The sequence below is a fragment of the Choloepus didactylus genome, chromosome 18 (genome assembly GCF_015220235.1).
Source record: "Choloepus didactylus isolate mChoDid1 chromosome 18, mChoDid1.pri, whole genome shotgun sequence".
Classification (NCBI taxonomy): domain Eukaryota; kingdom Metazoa; phylum Chordata; class Mammalia; order Pilosa; family Megalonychidae; genus Choloepus; species Choloepus didactylus.
In genome coordinates, this window is record NC_051324.1 from 60,811,176 (window position 1) to 60,835,676 (window position 24,501).

Here is a 24,501-nt window from a genome sequence, read left to right on the forward strand (position 1 = left end):
CTTCTAGAATTAGAAGCCTTTACATTTTTGGTTTTTGTTTTCATTGCTACTATTGAGAAATGTTTTTTTGGCGGATGAATAACATTTATTAATGTGCATATAACAAATGTAGCAAAAATTTTCATTAAACAAGACATGGCAATTATGCATTAGATTCTTATTTCAAAGATAGTATAGGATAATTTGTCTTTGTACTTGGAGATGAATGGATCTTAATCTAGACTTTTTATTGTTTCTTCCTAAAATTTTAACTTGAATTGTCAAATCATCTTTCTAATTTATGTTATATTACACCTAGATCTTGGCCTAATGAGTTAGTCAAGCAACTTTTCTTTCTTTTGCTTAACCTCTGCTTTTATAGATGTATATCTGTTCCACCCAATAGAAAAGTAATATGAAGTGTAGACAGAGTGAGCATGTCTGGTGCTCAGAGTTTGTGTTTCATGGGATTTCACATGGGGCTAGAAAGATGCTACATTTTTTTTTTCACAGATGTCAGAACTAGAACAGTCATTCATTTTGACATTGCACCCTACTTACAGTATAATTTGAGGCTAACCTGGATTTTTCTGCAAGTGCATTGAATGGCACATCGTATTACATTTAATGTGGAATTAACAATGTTTAACATGAATATTTTATAAAGAATTTTGTTTGTAGTAAGTTGACTTTCAGATAGTTCCACTGTGCTTTTTACCACACCCAAAAAGATTTAATCTTCTGCAGTTTTGTAGTCATCTTTTTCTATAATGGAGCAAGTTACTTATTGGTAGTAGTAGGAGAAAAGTGGTTAACACCTGATAGATTTGCCTTATGAGGAGTTTAATATATCTTTTTTCTGCAGATCAGTTTTCTCTTAACTGAAGGGTTCACCCCTGAATGTTATTCTGTATTTTTAAAATGTCAATAACTATTACTTGTACGACCTAGCCTAATTTTGTAAAAAGTGGTTTCATGAATTCCTATTTATGTTACTTTGTTAACAAGACAGAAATATTTCTGTGTGGGAAAAATACTGTGTTGAATGGGTTTTTGTGTTGTTTTTAAGAATTTTAGCTCTAGTATGTAAAATTTTTATATCAAAATGTGTAATGTAATTATTTGAGAATTTTAATTTGTGCCCTCTTATAAATGTATTTTTTGTTTCCATTAGATCTTGATACCTGATGCATGCAAGACAGCAGTTAGTAACCACAGCTAAGCGTTGGGATTCTTCTTCTAAGACTATTATAGATTTTGAGCCTAATGAAACTACTGATTTGGAGAAGAGCCTTCTTATCAGATACCAAATTCCTCTCTCTGCTGACCAGCTATTTACCCAGTCCGTTTTAGATAAATCATTGACCAAGACCAACTATCAGTCACGGTTGCATGACCTTCTTTATATTGAGGAGATAGCCCAGTATAAAGAAGTCAGCAAGTAAGTTACTTGAGAAACACTTCCCGACAGTTATATTTTTTTTAATCTCTTCTGTGGATGTTATTTTTAATTTTTAAAATCGAGGAGAGCCCAAGTGAACTTTGGTAGTGAAATGGTTGTTATTCAATAGCTGTATTCTATCTTTAAATGAAGTATGAGCTTCTTAAGGTAAGAAATGTGTCCTGCTTATCTTGGTATCCCTAGTGTTGAGTTCATTTCCATAAGCCCTTACTTGTAGATGCGTTACTAAGCATCTACTAGGTGACAAGCTCTGTGTTGTGTGCTGGGAATGTAAATATATGGTCTCTGCCCTCAAAGGGAGCTTTCAATCATAGCAATCCCTTAATGAATTTTGTCTGAATAAATGTATAAAAATTGAAAGAGACCACATATTTTGAAAAGCAAATTTTAAGATTTTAAGAACAAAAACTTAAAAACTTTAAGAACAAAACAATCTAGATCTTCAGGAAAATTGTTTGATAGTAATAAAATACCTTTAGGACAGTTTATAGTTTATGTTTTTTGTTTTCTTACATCCAGTTCATTCCTTTTATCTGTGTGTATGGTGTTTCATTGTACAAATAAGCCATATTGTATCATCTAGATGGACATTTAATTTATACTGTTTTTGCTAAAACCAGGTAGTGCTGTCAAAAACATAAGTATAAATATTCTCTTATATAGATGCATTAGTGATTTCTGTAGGTGTTTATTCTAAAACAAAATGACCATATTCCAAACAGTGTACATTTTCAGCTTTACTAGGTATTGTCAATTGGTCTCCAAAAATTCATTGTATAAAATTTATATTCTCCATTGCACTGAAGAGAGTTCCTTCTGAATGAAAGGGAAGGGATGGAGTGTTCTTTTCTATAAATAAAGAGAAAAAAAAAAAATTTGAACATTTATATCCATTGCCATAGGTAATAAGATGAAGTGCTTGAATCCAAAGCTTATTTGAATTGTTATAGGAAGAATAATCTTAGACATGAAAGCTCGAGTGAAGGAAGACTATCAATAAATAGTTATACATGGTAATAACTTTCTCCTTTTAGACAAAATGGCAGTGAGCCTTAAGGATTGAACCACAATTAATGAGGCATGAATACATTTTATAAATAGTATTCCTTTTAAATATGGCCCAAGCAACATATTTTTCTTCTTCAAAGCTGCTTTAATGGTACCTTATCATTAATAGATACTTACTGCACACTCATTAAGAGGATATATTCAAAAAAGGAAAATAAGTGAAAACTTAAAAGATGCCTATGTGACTCTATAAGATTAAATATGGTCTAATTTTTGGAAAGTATCTTAGTTTTAAATTAGTTGCACATAAATTTACAAAATCAATTATAATATATTTTTCATTACTCTGAGACTTTAAATCATTGCCCATTGATAGTCCTCTTAAAAAGGCCTTTATTGATTGTGTTTGTAGACAGTTTTAATGAATAAATCAGATTTTAAATAACAAGCACAGTGCCTTGTATCATATACATTATTCAGATTACTAATGTATGTGTACATTATTTACATTATCTTAGTTTCCTTTTTCTTAGAAAAAACACTGATAAACTGGGGTTAAAATACTTTAAAACTTTACTAGAATCTTGGAGACTTTTTGCATGCTGTAGTAGACATTCAGAAACATTGTATACTAACTTACAGTTATTTATATTTATCAAGTTTGTAAATCATTCTGTGTACATTATCTTAGAATGTATATCATAGCTAAAAACCAAAAAGCTTCTGGATGATTATAGTTTTAAAAATCTCTTAAAATGAGTTTTGCCTGATTGAAACTGGAAGTTCACCCTATAAAATTTTGGAGGCCAGATTCTGATCAGGAAACTAAGTTGGTCAAAGTTGACTTAAGAGCATCTTGTACGGGGTTCCAAGCCAGCGTAAGAGGGGCTTGAAATACACAGCATTGTGAAATGAGTATCAGTGAAAACCAAGTTGATACAATATTTCTGGAGGTTATTTTGCATTTGTATTAAGTGCCTTTAGAAAATTGAAATCTTTTAGTGTAGTAATTCTGATTATGGGAAATCATCCCTGTGAAGTTATCAGAGATGAAGATAAAGATGTCTGTGCACAAGTCTTTCACAGAGTAGTAAGAATAAGTTTAAGTACGTTATGATATAGCCATATGATTAAATGTCAAAAACAACTATTAAATGATGTTCTCAAAGAATTTTAGCACAAATGCTCAAGATGTAATATTAAGGCAAAAATATGATTTTATAAAACCTTATTCACTGCAATTCAAATTTGTTAAAATATTTATTTGCATATAAAAATATTAGAATGAATAAGCAAAGTGTTCTGGTTGGGTGGAGGTTTGCCGATGATTTTTATATTCTAATATATGGTTTCTCTCTACTTTTAAAATGTTCTACAAATGACCGCGTGTTACTATATAATAAGAAAAAGCAAACAAAGAGATAAAGGAAACTGATCCATCATCAGTTTCAACACTTTGTGAGCATGGTGTAAAAAGTCCCCTGAGGTATGAAAGTAGAGATTTTGGTAAGGCAGAATGCAGACAGTGGTAGATAGGGTCTAGTCTTTTTGTAGGAACATCTGAGCTTAATCTCTTTCTTTTTTTATTCTTTGGAAAATTAGACCATAGTTATTGACTCAAATAAGGATATTTGCAAATTGAATATAGATCAGTCAGATCATTGATTTATATGTGTTATATATGCTAAATACACAAAAATTTTGAGGAATCTTGAAGATAGAAATGAAAATTTATTGCTCCATATCTAATGTGTGACAAGAAATAGTTACTGTGCCAGAGAAGCCTAGAAAATTTCTAAGTTACTCTCACCCAGAGTTCACCCTGGATGTGAAAGCTGGTAAGTTGCGCCTCTGAATTTGGTAGGCTTGTAGAATTTAGTGAAGTATAGTATAGAATTGGTGAATATACAAAGACGCAAAATCCTATTGGTAGTTAAAGTTCTCTGAGAACATCTGTAAGCAGGTAGGCAAGAGACAACAAAGAAATAATTTGTAAGGATTTTCAAAAGTCCTTTGACAAAGTTTATGCATTGTTTTTAAGAAATAGTTTGTTTTCTCCTTCGCTCCTTAAAAGCAATATTTACATGCATTTTTATGTTACCTTGAATTTACTTGTTCTTTAAACACAGATAGCACAACTAAAGATATATTTTAAAAACGGATTTTTTGGGAGGTCTGTATGCAGCTACTAAGCTATACTCTAGAACAGGAATCACCAAATGTTTTCTGTAAAGGGCCAGATAGTAGATATTTTAGGCTTTGCAGGCCACATGCCTTCTCTGTTGCTTTTTTAAAAACTTGTGTAAATCTTTCTTAGTCAAGGGCTGGATAAAAACAGGCCAAAGAGTGAGTCTGGCTCTTAGACCATGCTCTAATTTGTCTGATTGGGTCGTTTTGCCTGTCTGTTCAGTCAATATTAGTCATCAAGGCAAACCCAGGTCACCATTAGAACTGTGAAGAATGTTTTTTGTTTGTTTGTTTGTTTTTGTGGATTGAGACCCAATTTAAAGACAGAAAAGAAAGATATGGATAAACAGAGTCCTCCCTCTAAGTGATTTGGATATGTAGACAGTAATAAGTATGGTCTGTTGTACTAAAATACACCTCTTTGATATTATAGTCAGACCTGCTACATGATTGATAAGGCATTTCCCATAGTCAAGAGACTGTTTTGGTCATGTGTGAACTTTGACAGTTTAAACAGAATATTACTTATCATGAAAGTAGCATTAAGAGACTGCATACTGGTTTCTTATGTTTTGATTATAAGGTTCAGACTTTTACATAGTCGTCTTTGCAGTTCTTCCTTGAGTGAAGGCTCTCAAGAGTAGACAAAATATATTTTGGCTTTAGGCTGGATTTAGTACTCAATCGTATTGCCCTTCCTTCCTTCCTTCCTTCCTTCCTTCCTCCCTCCCTCCCTCCCTCCCTCCCTTCCCTCCTTCCCTCCTTCCCTCCCGATTTTAAATTGGTTGAAAATTTGGTAGGTACTATTTGCATACTAAAAAGGTTAGGGATTATGTAGTTTAAGGTTGATTTCAAAATGTTCCCTGAAACATGGAAAGATAGATTTCTTCTTATAAGAATATCTTTAATTTATTGTAGGATATATTTTATATTTTAGGTATTTCTGAATCATTAAATTTCAGAAATGCATATTATTTTAAGTATATAAGGGAGCTTATAATTTTACTTCAGTTTTAGCCTCTCTTTTTAGAAAATTAAATATTAGTAGTTGTATCTTCTACAAGAAAGTATAATGTCTGCATTTAACATATGATGAACTTCTGTGGGAAAAGGTGTATTTCTTTCGTGCTTTTACCACAAGTTTTTGGGTTGCAAGGCACAACTGAATGTGACAGGATCTTCTTTTGCTCTAATGCTCTGAGCTTAATTTTTTATGGCTGCTAAGTTGTAATCAAGTTCTGGGTGGCAGATTTAAAAATAGATATAAACAGTGGAACTTAGCATATTGCCTAAGTTAGTTGAGACATATATTAGGAGATTTTTAGAATTTGTTAGGGATTATGTAAAGTGGTTGCAATGGGAATGTGGTACCTGGGAAAAATCGGAGTATTACAAAAATATAAAATTAATTCAACAACAAATTTTAATTGAGTACTCAAAGATAAGATTCTAGGCTCGTCACTGCTGAAAACAAGTTTGTTTCTTGTCCCCAAGAAGTTTAAAATTTAGTAGGGAATCAGACCTTTACTGATATGGTATGTGATTAGATACAGTGTGATTAGCACTATGATAGAGGTATGCAAAAAGTCTTTTGGGAGGGAACCCCCCCCCTCAGATTAGAGGGGAGAAGAAGGGTAGTCAAGTGGTGACTTGATTTTGAAAAACAGGTAGAAGATGTCAGGTTAGGAAGTAGGACGAAGGTATTTATTGATTTGAAGGAAGCAGATTATGAGAGTAAGAACATGGAGTTTTTGAGGAAGCTGCAAGTTGGTCATTGTGATTGTAATGCAGGGTTGTTTGGTGGGGTGGTGTAGGTGAGAGATCAAGCTGTTTAAACTTTATCCTCAGAGCTATTGGAAGCTGCTTATCAGCAGATTTACAAAGGTCCTCTGGTTGTGGTGTGGAGAGTAGATTTGGCAAGGAGTCATGTTAGGGGTTTGTTAGAGAAATTAAGTTAAAATGTCGAGAGTAATGTAGTGGCTGTGCAGGTGAAAAAGGAGGAGGAACCAACAGGGCTCGGTGATTGAATGACAGGTTGGTGAGAAAGGCAAGGATGACTTGGTTTCTGATTTGGACACCTAGGTGGACTCTGATACTGCTCCCTAAGTTGTCTAATGCACCAGAGGATTGGGTTGGAGGTGACGTAGAGGGATCAGGTAGTGAGTTCGGTTTTGTATATACTGAGTTTGAAAGGCATATAAGTGAAGCTGTCAGTTTGGCAGTTGCATTTATAGCTCTGAACTAAGGCTAGAGATCTGGGAGAGGGTGACATCACCCAGTGAGAATTTATAGGGTCGGAAGAGGGCAGGGGAGAGTGGATGGAGGTGCAGGCACAGGTAGAGGTGGTAAGAGAGCTAGGAGAGTATGATTTCACAGAAGTCAATGGAGGGAGCTTAAAGAAGGAGGAGAGAGGATACAAAGTCAAAAAGAAAATCTGAAAACTGTATCTGCTTTAGCAACAGAGAGATGATATGTGAATCAAGAATGTACTATAAGTGATCTGTTCCCTCTGAGAAAGTTTTTAATGACGCCAAACCTCATTTATATTGTATGGGTAGAAAAAGAAAGTAAAATTTTAACTTCATTTGAGAAATGGTCCAGCACTTTCTTAAAGCATATATTTTATAAAGAAGCAGGTGAGCTTAGATTATAATATTGCAAACTGGGAAGTATAGTAAACTTTATTTCATTTTCATTTTAAGAGAAATTTTTATATGAATACTTAATGCACATTCCAGTCTTTAAAAGAGCCAGATGTAACTAGATAACATGTATCTGTATTTCTTTTAATTACCATCCTACTTCTCTAATTTGGGTCTATTGAAATGTGAATAGAGAATGAGAGAAATATAATGTGATTAAAAAATCCACTTATGTCTGTTAGGCAAATACTGCTAGAATTCTTTTAATCCTCATATAAAGTCACATTAAATATTAACTTTAATAAGTATTTAGATGTCTTTTTGAAGCCTTAAGTATTGTAAATGGGTTTCTAAATTACTAATGGGGCTTGTAAACTTTAATAATTATTATATGCAGAATTTTTCAAGTATGTTATTTTCCTGAAATATTTTCTTATTTCTGGGAAAATATTTCTCTGTACTTATAATTTTATAACTTTATATAAATGGATGTTTAACATTTTGGTATATTTTAATTAGAGTATTTGGTTTCCTAATACTGCAAGCAATACAAATATCTCCATTAAAGAAATTGATAATGTCTTAAAAAGTGTTGTTCTTTTTTCCTTAAGGATTTATAAGACATTATCTGTGTCCTGTATATAAAAGAAGGTCAGAAAGGAAAATTTCAGTTATACTATTAAAAAAGAATAAAAATAAAAATAATAATAAAAAAACCAAAGGACTGTACAACACAAAAGGGGACCCTAATATAAACCATGGACTATAATTAATAGTATAATTACAATAATATTCTTTCATCGTTTGTAACAAAAGCACTAAACTAATGCAAGGTATTAATAATGGGGGGTAAAGGGAAGTCTGTATTTTCTGCATGATTTTTCTATAAAAATCTTTAATCAACTCCTCTAACAAAAAAATAAAAATAAAATAAAAATAAAAAGAGAAAAAAATGTAGCCATTTCTACATACAAATGGAAATATAGGTTTTAAAGCAATTTTTTTCAGTTCAAATTTTTAAAACTTCTAAGAGAAAGGAGAAAATTTACCCATTGTCTTGCCTCTTATAACGCTATTTCAGAATAGCAAAGGAATAGAGCTGTCAGTTTAAATCTTTCTTTCCCTTTTTGTTTCTTGTCTGTGTTAATTCATTCTGATTCTCTTGCTTCTTTTGCATGCATCTTCTCTTTCCTAGTTGTGTGTGTACACATGGAAGCTTGAGTGAGTACACCAACCATTGTCTAATATGATAGCCTTTAACTTCTCTTTCCATAATTCCTGTATGAGATCTGCCTTGGTGTAGCCATGAATGAAAATTTATTCTGAATGTTATTCATCAACATTATTGAAAGAGAAGTTTCATAAATAGACCTTTGGTAAGATGTACTTGAAAGATCAGTTGAATAAAAGATCATCATAGTTTCAATGCAGTGTATTTCCTTCTAGTTTGAGGCAATCTGAAACTCTTAATTATCCCAGTGGTGTGTTAAGACATACTTTCATATAAATTAATAAATTATATTTCATTCTATTAAAAATCTTGTTTAATTTCATTCTAAGTACTGTTTTTTTTTTTTTTTTTTGAATTTGTGTATTCTTCAGCTCTTCAGCACAACTAAGGATACATCCTTATTTAACCTGTGTGGAAGTTTATTCTTTTAAAAAATTTTTGTTTCCTCCAGCTCTGAATAAAGGCAGAAAGATAGTATATAATTTGCAGCTCAACCAAGTGGAATTGATATGAAGTTTTAAGTTTTGATATGCTTATATTTGATTTTTTACTCTTCTAGTTTTTATGTTTTTGATATAAAATATTTAAACTAGTTTTCTGTTTCTGATTTAGGTTCAACCTCAAAGTGCAATTGCAGATTCTAGCAAGCTTCATGCTCACTGGTGTTTCTGGGGGTGCAAAGTATGCTCAGAATGGACAGCTATTTGGTCGCTTTAAGCTGACTGAAACACTTTCTGAAGATACTTTGGCTGGACGACTGGTCATGACCAAAGTCAATGCTGTTTATTTATTACCAGTCCCTAAAGAGAAGTTAGTACAGACCCAGGGAACCAAAGAGAAGGTTTATGAAGCTACTATTGAAGAAAAAACAAAAGAATATATATTTTTAAGGTTATCCAGGGAATGCTGTGAAGAACTTAACCTTCGACCTGATTGTGACACACAGGTATGTTTTGGAGGATGGCAGCTTAAGTATGGTTGTCTGTAATCTCATTGTCAGCTGGTATTCTTTTTCAATTTTGTTTTCCTTTTTCTGCTGTAACCAGAAGTGCGGTTGACTTCAAAGTGTTGTACTGGTGAGTTGAGAATTGAGCCTCTGGTATCTCCCAAAGAAATGTGATACTTTTTAATCTAAGTAACACTAAAATAGTTCCATAGAAGATTTAATTCTCTGATTAGAATTTTAAGCCAGTAGTGGAAGAACAGAGAAAAGGAAATGAAGTTATCATCCATCTTTGAAATCTGTTTTCTTTGTCCTGGGTTTATTGATGACCCAAGTGTTCATTCTGCCATATTTAAGTGGAAGACTTATCTTTTTTCTTTTTAAACATAAAACTTGGCAAATATTTTTCATTCATAGTAATTGATAAAGTGTCATGGAACTGGAAAGGTTTTTATCACTGGAGATGATATTTCACAAGTGTTCTACTGATTTTATCAAATCTATTCTTCATAAAAATGGTGCAGTTAGATAATCTAGTAACTCAGCTGTGCCCTGAGCATTTGAAAGCTCCTTTGGTGGCTTCAGAAGATTTACAGTGCTCATCTACATCTATTGAGTGAATTATTGAGTATACTTACTGTCTTATATTCTATTATGTTATATGCTTATGGAATTAGAATCGGTTTCTTTTAGTTAAAAATAAATTCTAGAGCAGTATAATGGCTAAAGAAGTTATGGTGTATTCATGTAATGGAATACTACACAGCAATGAGGAGGAAACTGCTGCTGTATGGAGCATCATGGATGAATCTCAGACATAATATTGAGTGAAAGAGGCTAGGTACACAAAAAAGTACATACTACATTATTCCACTAACGTGAGGTCCAAAACTAGGGAAAATTGGTGTGTAGTGATAGAAGTCAGAATAATCTGAGGGTGGGTTTTGACAGGGAGGGAAATTAGGGTGTCTTCTGGAATGGTAGACAGGTTGTAGGGTTGCCAGATTTAGCAAATAAAAATCCCATGCTTATATTAAAAAATTGTTTGTTGTTTATCTGAAATTCAGATTTAACTGGGAATTCTGTATTTTATCTGGCAACACTATCTGGGTGCTGGTTGTAAGAATGTAAAAATATCTAAGCCATATATTTAAGATGTGTACACTCTACTGTATGAGTTATACCTCAATTAAATAAAAAAGAAATAAAACTACCTAAAAAGAAAATAAACAGAAAAGAAACAATTTCTAGCCACAGGACTAATTAAGAAAAGATTGCCATAAAGTTTCTATTATTTACTTGTTAAACAAGATATCACGTTTTGTTTAGAGGAATATGATTTGTCAGCAAGAGAAAGTTGTTCATTCCTCTGATTTCTTACTTTATTGGAGACAGAAGCATTCAACAGAAGTTGTGTCAACAACCCTACTTTTAACATTAGTAACATTCAGCTTATGTGTGGTCAATTTGCGCTTAAATTAAATTATTAAGTTATTCACTTCCTTTCTTCAGCTCACTGTTGACATCATATATTATTATTAAATCCAGGTGTTATGAGAGGGACATTTAATTGGTTCACAAATAAAATGTTTTGTAAAAACTATAAAGGAAATGTATATAAATGAATATTAAGTTTATTTAAATATCAACTTTAAATACTGCTTTGAACACTAGGGTATTTTTTTATCATGTTACTTATTTCTTTTAAGATCCTACAGAGGAATCTATTTTGTTGAATGAATTGTTTTGCATTATTTGAAGTTCCAGCCATATCCTTCACAGTGTCTTGTAACATTTAATTATCAGAAGTTATTTCATTTTTGATATTAGAGATGAAGTAATTTGTAATTACTTCAGTTTCTTTATACATAAAATGAAGATAATAGTGTATATATATATATGTATCATTGATACTATTAAATGAGATAATCCATTTAAAGTACTTATTATAGTTCCTGGAACTAAATAAACAAGGCAAATATTAGCAATAATTAGTATTATTAGAATATGATTATACTTCAAAAAAATCTCTAAGCTTTTTCCCCCCTGAAAGGTTATTTCCACAAACTATTCTAGTGACATGCCAACATTATGTTTGCTTAGATGCTTTTATTAAAAATTTTTATTTTATGTTTCAGGTCGAACTTCAGTTTCAGTTAAATCGATTACCCCTCTGTGAAATGCATTATGCATTAGATAGGATCAAGGACAATGGGGTTTTGTTTCCAGACATCACTATGACTCCTACCATTCCTTGGAGTCCCAACAGGTACAAAAAAGAGATATCTCATTAAAGGAAGTTATGTTAACTTAAATTGAATAGTTGTATCAAATAACTTAAGCATAATTTTATGAGAAAGACGGCCTGTGTTCTTCAGTAGAGATTTTATTAGTTAAGAAAATAGAATAAAAGAACCCTTAGAATGAAAACATTTGAGGGGCATCATGTATTTTCTTCATGGTCTAAACAAGTTCTATTGTTTTTCTCAACAGCCTTCATTTGATAGGATTACAAACAATTTAGGAATATTTTTGAGTAGAATTTAATGGAAAAATTAGGGCCTTTCTAAAGTGGTTCAAATGGTTAATTTAAAATAATTTTTGAATTCAGAAGACAGTGTTGTAATTTAGCAAAATGGAAAAAATATTATAGAAGTTGCTACTTCTATAACTGCTCTCAAGTTAATAATTGTGTAAATATTGTTCTGCTTAAATTCTTTTTGGCGTGTCTTTACACATAATTAAATGTTAAGATACTTCTATTTTGTTTTAAGAAGAGAAGACACAATAGCTGTATAACTAGCTGTGTCTTTAATTTCATCCTTTTCACAAGGCCTCTGTCTGCTCAGCACACTCCATCTTTTTTTTTCTTTTAAATCTCAGAGACTACACAATTGAAGTTAATCACTTGTGTTGATGCAGTCATGACTGGGTGGCCCTGTTCCATGACTGATGGAAGCTCTAGTATCTGCACAAAGTGACTTCCAAGGTCACCCTAGCTGTTGACGTTGTGTTGGCAGCAGGGGAAGAATGAGCACAGATGATCATGTAGGAGATTTTTATGGGCCAGGCCTAGTAGTGGCATGTATCAGCTCTGTTGACATTCCATTTCTTATGGTCCTAAAGATAGAATTAAACAAAATATGTCTTAGAACACAGAAGCAATCAGAACCAAAGTATTTCTACCTTGTTTTTGCTTCCCTTAGTAACCTATTGCCCTTTTTCCTTTTATTGCCAGAATTCTCAAGAGGGAACAGTAATGTACATATTTTCAGTATTCTTATTTATTCACTTACACTTTCTTCATTCCCTTGAAAGTAAGCAGTGATGTACTAATTGTAAAAATCCAGTGACATCGTCTCAGTTCTCATTTGATTCAGATTCTCTGCTTCCTTCCCTCTCTTGTCATTCTCATAGTGCTTATTTAGACCTGGACTATTCCAGTAGCCCTCTAATGGGTCTTCTAGCCTGCCATTTTTGTCTTTATTTTCCAGTCCAACCCACAAATTTCTTCCAGTGTTAGCTTTCTAGAATAATCCTATCATTTCCCTGCTCACAGTTGTGCGAGGGCTTCTCAGTATGTAGAGAAATTCTGAAAAGTCGAATACAAAGCTCTATTATGTGGTCCATTGACTCTGCTTTCCAACAGTATCTTTTCAAATTTCTTTTACCTTTTTCTACTTGACAAACTCTCTTCCTCCCTCTAAATCTCCATGTTTTAGCCATATTGGATTACTTTGAAGTTTAATTTACCCTATACTTTTTTGCTTCCCTTAAGTGATTTCCTTCCTTTGAAAGGACAAGGATCTACTCATCATTTTAAGACTTAGCCCAGTTCAGGTACTCTTTTTCAAGTACATAAACCTGACCTTTCCATTTCATTATTTCAGTAAATATTTATTGAGGTTCTGCCATGTGCTAGGCTCAGTCAGCTACATACTTTTAAGCTGGTTTCTCTCAAACTAATTTTTGTCAATTGTGTGCATTTCTACCATTCTTAGTAGACTGAGCTTTTTGAAGGAGGAAACCATACTTTATCTTTGAATCTCCAGCAGGATCTTATACGTATTAATATTTGACAGATTTTTTAAATTAATAAGAATTTCAGGTTTAAAGAAGAAAATTAGGGTTTCAAATGTGAGGCCATATCAGTAAAATTTTAAGTTTACTTGATATGGTCACTTTTGAAGACTACATTGCCTATAATTATAGCATATTCAAATACTACTGACTGCAAGTGTTAACTGCAAAAGTAAAAAGAAAATATCAAATAGCAGAGAACTTTCAAACAGGAAAAGACTCCATAAAAACTTTAATTTAAATTGTAATTAAAAAGTATCTGAGTCTAGGAACATGCTGAGAAAGCATTAGCTGTTTAAAAACTTTTCTGGAATAATGTGGGATATGGATAAATAAATGAAATTGGGAAATTATTCTTGAGTATGTGGACTATAAATTAATTATAGTGATGCATTAGGCCAGGAAACAAGAGGACTTTGAATTAATTTGGTTCAGGAAATAAAGTAATTTTTATTTTATTCAGGATAAATTTGAGGACATTTTATTTTGTATTGGTTTAAATTGTGAAAATCAGATATGAATCTTCTTGGCATGCATCTTGTAAACCTTCTTTTCCTTATTAAGCAGGTGCTACAATTAATAAGTACAATTTTCTTTACTGATTGGCTTTCTATCAATGGTTATCATCATTGGCCAGACACTGCAGAGTTGACTGACACTGATAAAGTTTCTGATCTGCTGTGAAGCACTTATTTATACTGAAACAATTGATAAGCAGAATGGACTATGTAAATACAATAAAGTCCCAGGGATGACTTCTTACCTGTCAGTGACTAGAATTAGGACACATTCTCCAACAAAGTAGGCTGGGAAATCGAGTATTTTAGCTGTCACATCTCAATAGTACAGAAGGCAAAGGAGAATGATGTGGTGAATGTTTTGGGGGTAATTGATCCACAGTTTCTGCCGCAGATAATAGGTCTGGATTTAGAGACTACCTACAGCAATTTCCTAATTTACAGATGAAGGAACATTGCAAGTTAGTAGAAAAGTTATAAGTAAATTAGCTGGTAAGTGCTGACGGACTCTTTGGAGTAAAATGCTTGAGCGTTAACGAACAGCTTCCAAGAAATCTATGTCACTTAACTTGAAAAATTTTGGATTTGAGCAAAATAAGTAATGAAGTGTTTATATAGTCAAAGTTTGCTGTCTAAGGTTTTACGTTTTTTTGAGGAGAATTCAATTTGTTTGAAATTGTTACGATATAGCCTTAGTTATGATTTTAAAACTTAAGGTGTAAGTCAATTTTCCAGAAATAACTAGCTTCTGATCAAAGTGTAATAAGCCTCATGCAGAGGGAATTTTCCTGTCTAAACTGTCATCCAATTTGGGAATATTTTGTAGGCACTTTGCATGTTTTCTAAGAGTCTCTTAACACACCCTTCCTATTTTGGTTCACATCCCTATCATTTTTACCGTAGTTATTGTGATATTTAGTATTTTAATTGTAGTTGTGAGAGAGAATGCTGTTGATTCTTCATTTGTTTTTTTCCCTTTCAGCATCTGTTATCCATTTAAGTCTTCAAAACTAAGCCAAGTCATAGTGGGGACACTAGTAAGATCTCACTACAGTGGCCATTTTTTCTACTGCTACAGGCATTCTCTTACCCTGAAAAATACGATATATGTGTATTGTGTGTGTGTTTGAGAGAAAGAGAGAGGAGGAGGGAGGGAGTGAGAGAGAGGAAATATCAGAAGACATTTCATAATCTTTGGCCTTTGGTTCATTTTTTAAAAAACTGCTATTTTCTAATTTAAGATTTTATAAATGTTTGATGTCTCTTAGACTGGGAACATAAAAGTTTTGTCTCCTGTTTTTAAACTTTCCTAAGAGATCTTTCAGTGGATTAGAATTTGAAATTCAGTGAGTTTTTCCTTTTGCATTTTCTTTGCTGTGCAAGGAAAATACTACTACTTTATTACTGGGAGGGGGGGGGAGTTTTTGATGCTTTTATATAACAGGGAAATTATGTTTTTGAGACATTGCCATTACTATTTACAGACTTGGCAGCAACTACATTAGAAGTGTGTGATTTCTTTAGATTAGCTATCAAAATCTTGTACTTGGAATAGGTCAAGATAGTTTAGTTTTGATCTACATGGTAAACCACCCTACACTGACTCTTTTAGGTAATTTTCTATAAAGTATTTTTAAAATAAACATTAGTTTTTATAGATGCTGTGTTACTTCAGTAGTTTTAATGGCTCAGTTCAGCATACCTGTGTGTCATGTACTGTTCATTAATGAGAAGCATGCATTTAAAATAACTTAATTTGTTTTAAATTTTCCATAGACAGTGGGATGAGCAGTTGGATCCTCGACTAAATGCAAAACAGAAAGAGGCTGTTCTGGCCATTACTACTCCGCTTTCAATACAGCTGCCTCCTGTTCTTATCATCGGACCCTATGGGACAGGCAAAACATTCACTCTAGCTCAGGCTGTTAAGCACATACTTCAACAACAGGAGACTAGGTGAGATGGTGGTATGTGTGTTCATATTTGATTAGTAGGGCACTACCTCTGTTCTAGTTTTAAATACAAAGTGAGGGCTAGCAAGACTGTTTCCATCCAGCCCTTAAAAATTAAAAAAAAAAAAAAAGCAAAAGAGAAGAAAACCTGAAGCACTAAAATTTGAGTCCTCTTAAAACTCATTGTTTTTTAAATTGGCAACATAGAGAATGATACTATTTAAATAGCTATTAAAACTCCAAGTTTGCTAGGGTATTGTTATATATATATTTGAACTAAAAGGGTTGGGTTTTTAAAAAAATTATTTTATATGATAGATTTAAAAGTAATTTTGGGGAGCTTACTTCCTTGATAGCTTAGAGTCTTATAATTTTCTAAAGGCATCATATATTAAGAGATGACTGAGTTGGTTGAGGGAAATGTATGATATTAAGATGGCCACTGCTTTTTTTTTTGTATTATATTGCTTGAATAGTTTTGTGTTTTATCATTCTTTTTATTTGCACCATTTATTTCAGCAGGATTCTCATTTGCACCCATTCTAATAGTGCTGCTGATCTCTACATAAAGGATTATTTACATCCATATGTAGAAGCAGGCAATCCCCAGGCAAGACCTCTCAGGTATTTTTAAGGCTTATTATGTATCTTTATCATACTTTATTATTCTTAAGAAAAGGTGTCTGTAAAGATTTTAGTAACTTTAGGAATAACAAAATCTTTTAACTGTGCATTGGCATTTTGAAGAAACCATTTAAATTTAGGAGAAATTTAAAAACCTTTACCATCCATTTTTAAACATTAATGAGAAAGACATCCTTTTTTAAGTTTTGTATATAAAAATATTGTTACAATCTAAGCAGATTTTGACATGTTACCTGTAAAACTATGATGAAATAGTATAAATATTAATTTAAATAAAATTTAATATAATTAATATTCTAGCACATTTAGCATGGCAGAATGGTCATGCAATGGCAGTGACAGTTCTTTATGGAAGTAAGTTTTGATTGTGATCATTCAGGTAATTTCATAAAAGCTATGCATTAGAGAAGTATGAAGTAATGAAATGTTTTCTGCAACCAAATGTAGTTGACTGGTATTTACAACCTTTTGTTAAAAACATTTAGGAGACAAAGTGTCAAAGAAAATTTTGGGTGGATATAGAAAGATCTTATGAGTGTATATGGACCTAAAACATACTTAAATACTGGACTGTGGGAGAAAATCCTTTTCTTCAGAAAACAATAAAGAATCATTAAATGGTTATTATACCATTTGCTTTCATTGTTATATGAATTAATGTTTAGTTTTTCCATTTTACAAACTAATATGTCATGCCCTATGTTGAGTACGATTATTGTTTACAAATTAATTTCTAACCACACCTTTGAATCATAAGTCACTAACTTTTTATTTCTAGTAGCCCAGGCATGGAAAAATGAAATTACGCTATTTAATTATTTTATAACCATAACCAAAATCATTTGAATGATTTTAGATTTGCATAAAAAGAACAAAAGAGAAAAAAAGTGATGTGGCCTGTTAACACAGGTTTTTATGATATAATTTGTTTTCATTTTGGAATATAAATTAAAACAAAAAATTATTTTAAGTAGAATTCAGTTGTATTTAATAAGAAAATAACACATGGTGCATGCACAATCATGATAAATGAAAATGTGGCACTTATTGATGGTAAATTCATCAATAACTAGTTTACTTTTGATTCTAATCTTTTTTGGCTCCTAAGTGAAAATTGGATAGCTAGCATTTTTGCTGTGTTTTTACCTCAAGTTGTTTGTTTTGGATGTTTATCTTGTTGGGGGAGAGGAGAGTGTGTGAGTGTGTGTGTGTTACAATAGGAAAACTGACAATCTCAATTATCATGGTGTACTTGGCATGGAAACAATGGAGGGAGACCCCTCAAACCTCAGTAATCTAGCATAGGTCATTCAACATTTGGAGCAGTAGAGTTGTTGGCGAACATTAAAATCCATCTTTTGGTTAGGTTGTTTTAGCTTTTTCCGTGTAAAATTATGTTTTGGAAGTTATAATCCAACATGTAGTACATCTAAATATGTATAATAAGAGGTCATGTTTCAGTAGGGTATGTGTGTAGTCATAGTGACCCAAATACAGAAACTTGCCCTTTAGCAGAAAATTTCACCTCTCCACAAGTCTCAAGAGTGGCTCAGTCCAAGATGGAAAACTACATAAATATATGCAAATAAAAGTTTTAAATATTTCATTTAGTAAATGGAATAAAATAATAATATTTTATTATCTTCAGGCTGCCATGTGGTTTCACCATAACTTTTCCCTTTGGAAAAATTTGTTAGCTTGCAAGTGTATTTCCTAAGAAAATTTATGTATTGAGTTGTTAAGATTTATTAGCAACATATTATTACATTAACTCTGATTAATTTATCATTTTCCTAGTGTACAACAAACATGAGAGGTATGGGAGATGGAATAAAGATTAGAATCATTGAGTACTTTGGGGAGATCAGTTTTACCTGAACTTTCCCAGGATGCAGGGGAAAGAACACTAGAGGGCAGTAGTGTCTGTGTACGACCATGAGGATGTGGCCTCTCTAGGGAGTAAGACTGATCCAGAGTTTGCTTTCTTCACAGTATTGTGTGGAGGGGGCCCTGGTGAATGTGACAGTAGTGAATATAGTCATAAACTTTAAATAGTAAATGCAGTAAATATTTTTAAATAGCTACACATGATTAAAATTTATGAAATGCTAGTAGTTGGCCAGGAGTCAAGCTTAAAATATTTGGGAATGGAGGTTTTAGAAACCATTTTAGATTACTTTTAGCATCAGTTTGCTCTTGGTTAGAATTAAAAGATTTTAAAAATGGAATACAGAGGAAAACCCTGTCTCTTTCTATGTGTGGATTAGAAGATCAGTATCTAGCTCTGGCAAAGTTATCACTTGGAGAAAAGCATGTATTCACTGATGGTGGATGTTTGGTGCACTTTGGATATGTTTCTGGGCAAATTGAAGGTATTTGTTATTTTATATAGGTCTTTAAAGAAACATTTTCTCCCAGGCTCAGGTCTTATTGATTCAGTAATATCTTAAATAATAAAAATTTTGGGGGGTTTTATTTATTGCATATAGATTCAATACATGAATAAAACTTCAGCGAATTAAACATGATATATTATCAGATACCTGTTTTAAGAATCATTATAATTCATGTGGGATATGTGAATTGGTTTATTTCTTTAAAATATGTAAATTACTTAATCAGTGTCACTTAACATTTTATACTATGGGCTTGAAAGTGTCACTTGTCACTATCAGTTCTCAATTTTGAAAAATGTTTTTGGAAGTGTTTTAAATAATCTTATTATAGTCTGTCTACCTTAAATGTTGCCAAATATGAAAGTACAGAGAAAATACTTAAACTTTATACCTAAATCTTTTTTAGTAAGCACTGGAATAGACTTTTAAGAAAATAATCCTAACCATGAAACTTGGTATTCTTACTAGCTTTAAAATGCATTTAACAGATCTTCCAGCTGATGTACATCTGCCATAATCACTACTTTCCCTCCCATTTTAAATGGGCAGACTGTTCTTGCTCCTTTCTAAGGCTCATCTCTCCACCTGTAAATGAGTTCTCATCCCTTTTCTACTCACATTCTCCTCTCCTGCATTCTTTTTTCTCTCCACTGGATTATCACCACCATACAAATATACTATAATGTCTACTATTTTAAAAACAAAACAAAAAGTTGTCTAGACCCCATTTTCCCCTATACCTGCATTCCTTTAAGCAGAACTTACTACCTACTAGTCTGTGCTCACTGATCTTACTTCCTCAGTGTTTTTAGTTCCTCTCCTCCCATTCTCTGTTGAGCTCAAGCTGATCAGATTTTCATCTCTACCTTTACTCTGAAACCATCATATTGAGATAACCAATGATTTCTTTGTTGTTAAGCCCAAAAGTCATTTTACTAGGCTTCTTAATGACGTGTTAGTTACTCTCATTTGTGTTTTGAAACACTCTCTTCATTTCGTTTCCAAGACCCTACTCTCTCCTTAGTTATTTCCTGTTTTATTGACTGCTCCTTCCCAGTCTCCTTTGCTGTATCCCTCTCCTATCTTTTAAATGGTGGAGTGGCCCATCACCCAGTTTTCCAACTAGTTTCTTTTTTATCTGTACTTATTCTCCAGGAGATCTCATCCAAATTCAAGGTTTAAATATCATCGTAATTGTCTATTTCTTGCCCCAGGCATTCTACTGAACTCCATACTTATTTATCCCACTGTTTACAGGATATCTTCACTTGGATGTCTACTACTGAATATTTCCAAAACAGAACTCTCAATTTCCAATCCAAATCAACTCCTCTCCTTTCACCACCTTTGTAAACATCACCGCCATTCCACCAGTGGCAAAAGCATGAAATCAACCTTTCTTTTACATTCCACATCTAGTTCATTAGTAAATTTTGTCAGCACTACTTTGAAAATGTATAGCATATGAGACTATTTTCACATCTCCACTGTTACCACTCTAGTCCAAGCCATCGTTTTTTTTTTTTTTGTCCAGACCCTTACAATAACCTCCTAATTGGTTTCCCTGCTTCCACTTTCTTCATCCATCCCATTCAATGTTGTGTTGGAGCCAGCAGAGCTGATCAGTGCATCCCTTCCCAAATTCCTGTTCAATGACATCATTGTTGGTAGCTTGAAATAGATCATGGTGGTGGTTTTTATACCACAGAAATCAGCAAACATTACAAATCAGGGCTTTTTTTTCTGCTTCAGAGAGCTAGTTCTTGACCATTTACTGGCATATGGACTTCCCCCATGTATTCTGCCCAGAGAAATCAGACTGGTCCTTTAACAACTTAAGTCATGTCATGTGACTGCCCTCTCACAACTCTCTGATGGCTTTCTGTTAAACTTAGATGAAATCCAAAGCTTTTATTGTAGCTCATAAGCCCTGCCTCTGTGCTAGAACATAGTAGGTACCCAGTAAATCTTTTTTATATATGTGTGGGTGGGTGGATGGGTGGGTGGATGGATGGATGAGTTGTGTACCATCTTGGTAATCTATTTCATAAGGCCTGTTAATATTTTTATTTCACAGTTAATGGAATTGATTGTCCTAAATGCAAATTTATTTTTAAAGTTCCATAATCTCAGTGATCTATTTAAATATAGATATAATAATATACAGTAATTCTTGAATGTGGATCTTTTGAAATTAAAAAAACTAATGCTTAGGAAACTTATGTTTTTGTGTCATTCTGTTGCAAAGATTAAACATTTAAAAATAAGTAGGTATTTATTTTGTGGCAGTGCAAATGCTTTCTGTTTGAATCCTTTTTTTTTGACAGGGAGAAGGTAGCAGTAGTTTTAGTGATAGTTGTATGTTAAATTCTAATCTAGTAGAGTGTTGACAATTATCAAATTTATTTGATTTCAAGATATTGTAGTCTTAAAATAACAGTCAGTATTATGATAATTAGGTACTGTTAAGATGTTACTAAGTGTAAATAGGAAATATTATCTTCTTTTGCTTTATAGGGTATATTTCAGAAATCGCTGGGTAAAGACTGTCCACCCAGTTGTGCATCAGTACTGTTTGATCTCAAGCGCACATTCCACCTTTCAGATGCCACAGAAAGAAGATATACTTAAACATCGAGTGGTTGTTGTTACATTGAATACTTCCCAGTACCTCTGTCAGTTGGACCTTGAACCTGGTATGCTGACTCAGGACACAGATATGGGGTCTCACAGGTTTAGGACTTATGCATTCAGGTTAGACCAGGAACTGGCAATCTACGGCCTGTGGGCCAGATATGGCCTGCTGCCTGTGTTTGTAAATAAAGTTTTATTGGAACCCAGCCATGCCCACTTATTTACCTATTTATTGTCTATGGCTGCTTTATGCTACAACAGCTGAGTTGAGTGGTTGCAACAGATATTGTGTGGCCCACAAAACATAAAATATATTATTTGGCCCTTTATCGAAAAAGTTTTCTTATCCCTCATTCCCTCATTTAGACATTTTAGTGATTATTGCTATTCCACTTATTTTCTAACGGTTCAGCTGGTATTTATTACTATTACTCATGTGAAAAATTCAAATTTAGACAGTGCTGGTGGCTTTTGTTCGTTCATAATTAAGTTTTTTTCTTAAAATGCTTTTGTGTTATGTACTGTAGGTACAACAATAATGATGGGGGATTTTATGACATACTGTTAAGATTAAGTACAGACACTGTAAAATCATGTTAATATTGTGTGAAGAATGGATAAGGTGACAAGAAGATGTTCTGATAAATATAGCAGAACTTAACCATCAAAGGTGGCATCCCTTTAAAGTAGTTGCTTTGGAAGAATATTCATTTATTACTGCTGTATTAAAATTGTTGACATTGTTCAACACTTTTTTGCGCTCTCCTTTTGGAATTGCCTTGAGAACTTTTTGAACATCTGAGTCTCTGGAGAGTAGAGCCTCTTCTCTTCACCTTGGATTCCTGGCACCTGGCCCAGGGTGTAGACACTTGGAGGCCCTTGATAAACTTCTGTTTATCTTCAGTGAATGAATTATGGCTAAACTTTCTTTTTTGAAGGTAGATTTAATTTTAGAAAATCTTCAAAAAATCTTTCTGAGCTATGTCTGATGAATAAGGCAAGTGATCAAACTGAGTAATATCAGGAAGGTTAAAAAAAAATAGTGAGACGTGCCTCTCATGTAATGGGACTTATTTTCTTGTGCATGCAGCTCATAGCTGGCTCATGAGGGCAATTGCAGGAGCAGAGTTTCAGAAATGTTTTAATCAGTGGCACCTTCATTGAAATGAGTTATGTTTCCTCCAAAGTGACTTCTTTGAATGGAATCACATTTGTTTGAAATGTAAATTTTGGTATGTTTATTTAAAAATTAGTCCCATTACTTTATGATTACACTCTGCCTATTTGCCACATAGATTAAAAACCCAAACCTCCTTAACAGTATAGTTTTGTGGAAAAGAGTAAAGAATGGCTTTGAAGGGCAAGAATGTAGAATGATGCTTATTAGAAGTTGTCTATATGCTTTGTTCTGGACTTTGTGTATACTGTATTTCATTTAATTCATATAAGCCTGTAGAAGGTTATTTTACGGATACGAAAACGAGGGCTCAGGCTAAATCAGTTTTATTAATTCAAGTTACCTTAACTAGCTTAAGCAATAACCATAACAGTTTTTTGATTTATCCAGCTCCGGATGCAAGCCTACTTCTATTTAGTTAAAATGTTATCTAATGAAAACACTAGGGTGGTCCCCCCCCCCCAACTAGTCACAGTTTTTTCCAATGTGGTCTTGTGTTTACATAGTCTTCCTTAATTAGTCTTATAGGACAAAAGTGCAAATACTCCTCAACATGGAGAAAAGTGTATATATTTATATCATGCTGGTGCCACCATTGGTAAATAGACAACAGCTGTTAACTAGTTTACTTGTATTGTTAACCTCCGTCATTTGTTTGAATGCATGGTGATGATGGTTATTACTGCCTGTCAGTAGATTATGAAGTTCCCAACCTAAAAACAGGTTGCATTAGGAAATTATATAAACAAATTGTTTGGAAATTATTACTATTCACAGAAAGACAGACAGAGGTTCCTGGGTCATCTTACAAGAGTCTGATTAATCCATAACACCACTGGACTCGAGAGAACTAGTCCTATCTATATAGCTTTCTATTATGTTGAGAAACTACTTTTTGTCCTTTGCTTTTCTAGCAAGAGGAGCTCTGTCTTCTTCTCCCATTTGTTGGTAGTTGGGAGGGCCTTTTTCCTTTTCTGCATTGCTAGCAAGGAGGTTTTTGCCTCTTTTCCTTTTCTTGGGGGCAAAGGAGCTTTTTTTTCCTCGCTGCACACCTGTCCCCCAACATATCAGAGCCCTGAGCCCTAGTATGACCAGCAGCAGCAACCAAGATGCAGGGTACCTTCTGCTGCGGGTGTTTTGCACCTGGGGGACATTTGATAATGTCCATTGCTGACCTTTATCATCAGTCACTGTTTTTGCAGAGTAGTAATTTTTCAGCCAGATTAGGGCCTTAAACAACAACAACAACAACAACAAAAAGATAAACCTTATGTAATTATGTATAGAAATTAATTCTATTTTCTATTTATTCTAGTAAAATAAACATAAACGAATTAGTGTGATTTTGCTAATAAATGCCTTTTGTTTTCAGTCCAAGTGGATTTTTAAGGTCTTTGTCTGAAATAACTTTTTCCTATACATTGTAACTTTCTCTTTATATTAGGTTTTGGGTATGTTTTTCTTTAAAGTCTAATATGCATGTTTGGGGTAAAATTACTTCTTTTATTTTTTGGTGTTTTGCAGACTAGATACTGAAAGGGTTTTGGAGCTATTATGTTTACTTGCCAGTCCATTTTGGTCAAAAGCTGCTGTCTTGTACTTTTAAAATCTTTTCTGTATATGTTGATTCAGTCTTTGGGCCTTTAG

General features: G+C 33.1%; 1 protein-coding gene across 1 annotated transcript in view; it reads left to right on the top strand.

Moving 5' to 3' along the window:
• HELZ (helicase with zinc finger) overlaps window positions 1–24,501 on the top strand; it is a 219,813-nt gene that overhangs the window by 77,804 nt on the left and 117,508 nt on the right. The window contains 7 exon segments of the mRNA XM_037810306.1: window positions 500–509; window positions 1,154–1,420; window positions 9,122–9,455; window positions 11,591–11,721; window positions 15,827–16,006; window positions 16,522–16,626; window positions 21,561–21,739. Coding sequence (XP_037666234.1) covers window positions 500–509; window positions 1,154–1,420; window positions 9,122–9,455; window positions 11,591–11,721; window positions 15,827–16,006; window positions 16,522–16,626; window positions 21,561–21,739 — 1,206 coding nt within the window.